At 38.0% G+C, this 6,040-nt stretch overlaps 1 protein-coding gene across 1 annotated transcript; it reads left to right on the top strand.

Annotated features, from left to right (window-relative positions):
• The first annotated feature begins 1,621 nt into the window (after window positions 1-1,621).
• Window positions 1,622-5,382, top strand: bcas2 (BCAS2 pre-mRNA processing factor). The gene is made up of 7 exons (XM_034876601.1): window positions 1,622-1,859; window positions 2,813-2,905; window positions 3,001-3,071; window positions 3,951-4,112; window positions 4,206-4,256; window positions 4,338-4,418; window positions 4,508-5,382. Exons 1-7 carry the CDS (start codon window positions 1,767-1,769, stop codon window positions 4,632-4,634), a joined length of 678 nt encoding a protein of 225 aa, XP_034732492.1. The 5' UTR covers window positions 1,622-1,766; the 3' UTR covers window positions 4,635-5,382.
• The last annotated feature ends 658 nt before the right edge of the window (window positions 5,383-6,040 follow it).

Here is a 6,040-nt window from a genome sequence, read left to right as displayed (position 1 = left end):
ATGACGTTGACTAAGACCCGAGTTTTTGGTTTGTTTACTTCATAATTCGCCCTCAGTGAGAGGACAGAACACAGCCTATATATCTATCTATCTATCTATCTATCTATCTATCTATCTATCTATCTATCTATCTAAAGTATATTTATGTGTAGATATGGGTAGGCTATTTCAGTTATTGCAGCCGCACGAGACAGACAGACGTTAAGATAAATAGATAATTAAGTATAGTAAAAAAAAATAATAATAATAATAATAACAAAAAAACAGTATAGGAACAGAAGTAAAAAAACACAAGAGTTAAAGTGACACGTATTATAAATAAATAGCAGCGAGTCTAGCATATATGTGAACTGTGTGTGTGTGTGTGTGTGTGTGTGTGTGTGTGTGTGTGTGTGTGTGTGGGTGGGTGGGGGGTGATAATGTATGTGTTATCCACTGCTAATGTACATTATAGTTTAATGGCAGCAGGTACAAAGGCTTAAAATGTAGTGCCTTTGTGCTGGTGACAGGCGTGGCCAGAAGCATTATGTTTTCAGGTTGTCCATCAATCCCATTCTTGTGAATGCAATAACTCAAGAACTCCTGAAAAACGCCCACTTGAACATGAGGATGAAGTGATTTGATTTTGGAGATCAAAGTTCAAGGTCACTGGGTCCTCACGTCTGTCCCATTCTCATGAAAGGGATCTCAAGAATCCCTTAAGGGAATATTTTTTTCTAATTTGGCCCAAACGTCCTCTTAGATTTATGGATGACCCTTTTGTTAAATTCCTTCACTACATAGATCACGTAAGTCTGGACAGACATTGATGTAAACTGCAAAAACTGCACTAGTATTTATTTATGTCCCACTGTAACAATCAAATGCATATATTTATATACACACAGTTTGTATTAACTGCATTAATGATCATTTATGCACAATTCAGATTTTTTGTCATAGGCTACAGATGGTACATTTTGTACACTCATACACAAGAATTCGCTCTTCCTCTCTCTTTTTCTCTCAACAGGTCAAGGCTGGCCGGCCCCCTAGAGCCAGATTCTATTTGAAGTTTCTGTTTTTACTTGCAATTGCTTTTGGGGGAATTGTCTTGGAATGCTCTCTCTAGATTATAGAGTGTTGTCTAGACCTACTCTACTGTAGACCTGTCAAACACAGTTGAGTGTATTCAAAATATATCCATCCACTTATTTAATGTCTTTTCTTTTATTGTCCTTATAATTCATATAGATTTTTTTGTTTTGTTATTTGTTATTATCATCCTGTTATGATGTACATGCATGTTGTGTGTGTGATGTCTGTAAGCTACTGGGACCTTGAATTTCCCCGTGGGGATCAATAAAGTATGTATCCCTCTATCTCAATAAAGTAGGCAGCTCCTTTTTCTCCTCAAGCAGCTCTAAGTATAGGCTATAGGTGATATCTAGGCTCTGTGTGTTTGCTTGATAACCACCCTTTACATTTTTGTAGAACTGGATCCAGAAAATAATTATTAAGGTGCTGACATACAATATTGTAGATGTAAAATCAAATGAACAGAAGTTTAGACATGTTGATGTCTTTACAGCTTGGAGTCATCAAGCAGCAGTTACATTCCACTCCACTAGATGTCACAAACAAAAACTCACGGCCTTGATAATTGTTGGATTTTATTGTGAAAGTCGCGACCGGTAAAACGTGTTTCTTGTTAGCAGGAGAGGTTATTGTTTTTTAGCTAAGAGGGGCACAAATCCAACAAACTCAACAATATAGACTGATTAAACATGGCCGGAACGGCTTCAGTAGCTGGTGAAGTGTTCGTCGATGCTTTGCCTTATTTTGACCAAGGTTACGATGCAGCAGGTGTCAGAGAAGCGGTGAGTAAACAGGGACATTGCTAACCGCAGCATGTTAGCTAACGATGCCTAAACGGACAAGGTATAATGTTAAATATTAGAAACATTTGTATTAATATCTAGGACACTTGGCACTTATAAACTAACGTTACAGCATTTAGTCTAACTACAGGTTCCTTTACTAACGTTAATGTTTAGCATTTGTTTAGTAAATTATTTAGCCATCGCTAGTTAGGTAACGTTAATGTTGGTGTTTCAATTTGTTACCCGTCACTCACCGAGGTCCAAATCGAGTGCAGATTTAAACTGTTTAAGGCATAATGTGTCATACTGTGAAATCCATGAAATAAGAAACTTTTCTCATTACAAACAATAACAGAATATGGAAATCATTTCACAAACGTTTTAGCTATCATGTGTGATTGTGTGACGACAGCAATGAACGAACTTCGGTAAGTAGCTTGCTAAGTCAATTTGTCACTCGTCGCTAAGTGACGCATACGCGACTAAAATCTGCACTTGCCTTACATCCGTGCTTACATCGGGGAGTGACAACCCCAACTTCCTGGGGCAAGGAGCGGAACGTTAGGACAACGTTAGTCTGGAAACCAGTTTAATCAATTATATTGCTTTAGGTCTGCAAAATAAATGTCTAATGTGTATCGAAAATTCTGACATCCCATTTTGACTGGAACTATTTTTTGTATCTTCTCCTTCTATATAAGGTTACAGGACACTGATAAGTGGGCCTTCAATGCAGACACTCCCAGGCCTCCTCACATTATTGCCTGTGTTGGGTCTGATTGCTGTTTCAAATGTGTTTCCACTCCATAAAAAAAACAAAATAAACACCAGTCCACAAATCACCTGTCCTGGTGGTTATCCAGCCATTGTAAAAAGTCATGAAAGTTGATTTCTTGGTAGCTGCGTTTTTTTCCCTGTGCAAAAAAAGCTAATTATCCTTTGTCCTTCAGGCTGCAGCGTTGGTGGAGGAGGAGACCAGAAGATACAGACCTACCAAAAACTACCTGAGCTACTTGACCACACCTGACTTCACTACTTTTGAGGTGACAAACTCCCCAGACCTCTGAAAACCTTCATTACAGCTTCAGCCAGTGTGACTAAAATAACAGCATTTCTTTTTTGATTTCTCATCCATTAGACAGAAATTATGAGGAATGAATTTGAGCGTCTGGCGGCTCGACAGCCCATGGATCTCCTGAGCATGAAGAGGTAAACTCTGCACACTGCAGGAGCCTGTATTTACTGTACACTCTGATCAGCAGAACAGCTGAATCAACGACCTCATGTCTCTATGGGAACCAAATACAAGCACAAAGAGTCTTGTAAAAAATACTGCTGCATCCAACATGCCAATGAAAGTGTAGCAGAAAGTTGTGCCTTTTCAGATAACAAGTTTAATACGTATATAAATAATATACATTACTAAGTGAAGTACTGCAGTAGTGTCAGTGATGTATATTTTCTATTATAGGTTATTCACTTTAGGAATGCCTTGAAGTCATTCTACTGTTTAAAAAGTAAACTTAATCCTATAATGAATCACTGAATTTAATTAATGAAAGTAGGCCAAGCGGTTACAGAATAGGCCACTCAAAAGCAGGGTGTGTTAAATGAGTTTTAAAGACTTTGACACCCAGAAATCTTACATCACACTAAAAAAATAGATAAAAGCCGCAACTGATTATTTTCATTATCGAAAATTTCACTAATTATTTCCTCGAGTTATCATTTGGTTAAGAATGTCCGCAAATAGAAAACAAGTTAGCCATCACAAGTTCTCAGAGTGTCCATTGTGACATCCTCAAACCAACAGTCCAAAACGCAGAAATGTACAGTTGACTACCATACCATAGCTATGAAAACCAGAAACGCATATTTGAGAAGATGGAACCTGTACATGTTTTAAATGTTTGTTTATTTTTGCTATTATTTCAAGCAACAATTAACAGGTTGTCAATTATCAAAAAAAATCTGATGGCTCTGATGATAGTATGCATGGTTTTTTATAAAATAATACTTTTTCACAATAATTTTTTCTTGGTGGCCCCAAATGTTGTTCATTTAATCTTACTTTTTTTCCCTGTGGAGATATGAGCTACCTGCACCCTCATCAGGACAGAAGAATGACATCACAGCGTGGCAGGAGTGTGTGAACAACTCAATGGCCCAGCTAGAGCACCAGGCTGTCCGCATTGACAACCTGGAGCTCATGTTGCAGTATGGAACCAACGCATGGAAGGTCTACAACAAGTATGTGATTGCACCTGTTTCTCACAGACATTAACTCATTGTATGATGTGTATAAAGACTGCTAATCATTAAATTATTATTTTCCTCCTTCAGTAACTTGGCCTTCATGATTGAGACCGCTCAAAAGGAACTTCAGAAATTCAGGTGACCCATCACTGGAGCATTTGCAATGTATTACATTTTTTAATGTTACATGTTTACCAATTAAACTATTCTGCCACACAGGAAGCAGATTCAAGATTTAAACTGGCAGCGTAAGAATGATCAGTTAGCCGGAGGAGCCAAACTGCGAGAACTGGAGTCAAAGTATGTTGTTTTGAAGATTTCATATGTATGGGAATATGATTATGATTAGATTTTCCTCAGTTGTAACATCTGTTTCTGTCCCTCAACAGCTGGGTGTCTCTGGTCAGTAAGAACTTTGAGATCGAGAGGGCCATCGTCCAGCTGGAGAATGAAGTAACTCAGCTGAGACAACAGCAGGGCGACGAGAACAAGGAGAACATCAGACAGGACTTCTAGAGAAGCAGCTTTCACCCTTGTGGCACTGACCTACCAACTAATGATTCTTCAATGAGAAAGATGTCATTTTGTTTCATTTGCTGACTGCATTACAAAACCTGAGAAGGTAAAGTTACCTGTAGGGAGGAGATTTAATGTGAAACTGCTCATGTTCAACTTTGTCATCGAATAACTTGGACATTCACAGGAGTGGTCCAGAAACCTCAGTGACAACGCCTCTTATTCTACTGAAATACAGTGGTGGAATGTGGTATATTGCAGCATTTGGACTCTACCTTTTTTCTCAAGGGTCTAAGATATTTAAAGCAAGACTATGTATGATTTGCAACAAGAAGTTAATGTTCTTTGAGGTGGTAAATTGAATTCCTAATCAATACTTCATCATTCTTTGCTCGGCCAGTAGCTAACGCTGGCCAATGTTGGCAAACCTTAATGTGTACCTGATATACGGAGTCGGTTTGCTGGCTTTAAAGGATTTTCTTGTTGTGCTACCGTTACACTTGCAATTAAGATCATTATAAAAATGCCACAAGCTTCATTTAGCAGAGGTTACATAATCTCGCTTTAAAGTGTAATTTATACCAGCATGTAGGTTTTAGTCTGCGAGGCCATCTACCAACACACAAGTTTAGAACCAAGTGTACATAGTTTGTCAAGTCTGTCGAAGACAAAATTATCTCTGGAAGCCTTGCCTTTAATTCATGTCATTTTTTTATGCTGTTTTAATAAAATGGACATTTATATTTCCTAGTTTCCTTATCAGATATCACTATTGTTTTAGAAATTGGTTGTCTCTGTCCAGTGGTATTTTTCAATTCTAATTTTACTGAAGTTCAGTCTACTATACACTAATGCGACAGTTTCTTTGCTACATGAAGGAAAAGTATGTTTAAATTTCCATCCCACTCCCAATATGATAAATGGGCAGCCTCTGAGTCAATGGACAGTATTATGGAGTTGGCTTAAGTGTTTACTCCCAAATTCGTATTTCCACCTGCAGTACTGGAAGGAGTCCTACATCGCATTCAACTAGGGCTGTGGTTTGTCACAAGCCATGGCTTTTGTCTTGTGGAAATTAAGATACACCATTTTTTAAATTATCTACATGCCAACAACTGAAGGCCCAGGTTTAGAAAAACTATTAAATGCTGTATTGTGTGCTATATAATCAGCATGCACAACAGCCGGAGCCATCGGACATAATGTTGGTGTTACGTATTCCATATGGTGAGGCCGTTTATCATTCATCTACCTTGGTTTAATAATTACACAACTACAATGACCCGTTTGACCACTCAAGTCCAGGATATCTCAAATTAGAATAACAGTCAACAGTCAAATACTTAATTATATGTCAACTGACAAGACTAAGCAAACATAGATATGTGCCCTGTAACGCATTTCCC

This window comes from Etheostoma cragini, chromosome 7 (assembly GCF_013103735.1).
Source record: "Etheostoma cragini isolate CJK2018 chromosome 7, CSU_Ecrag_1.0, whole genome shotgun sequence".
Classification (NCBI taxonomy): domain Eukaryota; kingdom Metazoa; phylum Chordata; class Actinopteri; order Perciformes; family Percidae; genus Etheostoma; species Etheostoma cragini.
This window is presented reverse-complemented; position numbering and strand designations above follow the sequence as displayed.

What these genes read in the sequence shown, in the direction of transcription:
- bcas2 (XM_034876601.1), top strand. Translation starts at nt 1,767, where the DNA reads ATGGCCGGAACGGCTTCAGTAGCTGGTGAAGTGTTCGTCGATGCTTTG. An exon ending in CAGCAGGTGTCAGAGAAGCG is followed by an intron (nt 1,860 to 2,812) that starts GTGAGTAAACAG and finishes TTTGTCCTTCAG; the next exon opens with GCTGCAGCGTTGGTGGAGGA. An exon ending in GATCTCCTGAGCATGAAGAG is followed by an intron (nt 3,072 to 3,950) that starts GTAAACTCTGCA and finishes TTCCCTGTGGAG; the next exon opens with ATATGAGCTACCTGCACCCT.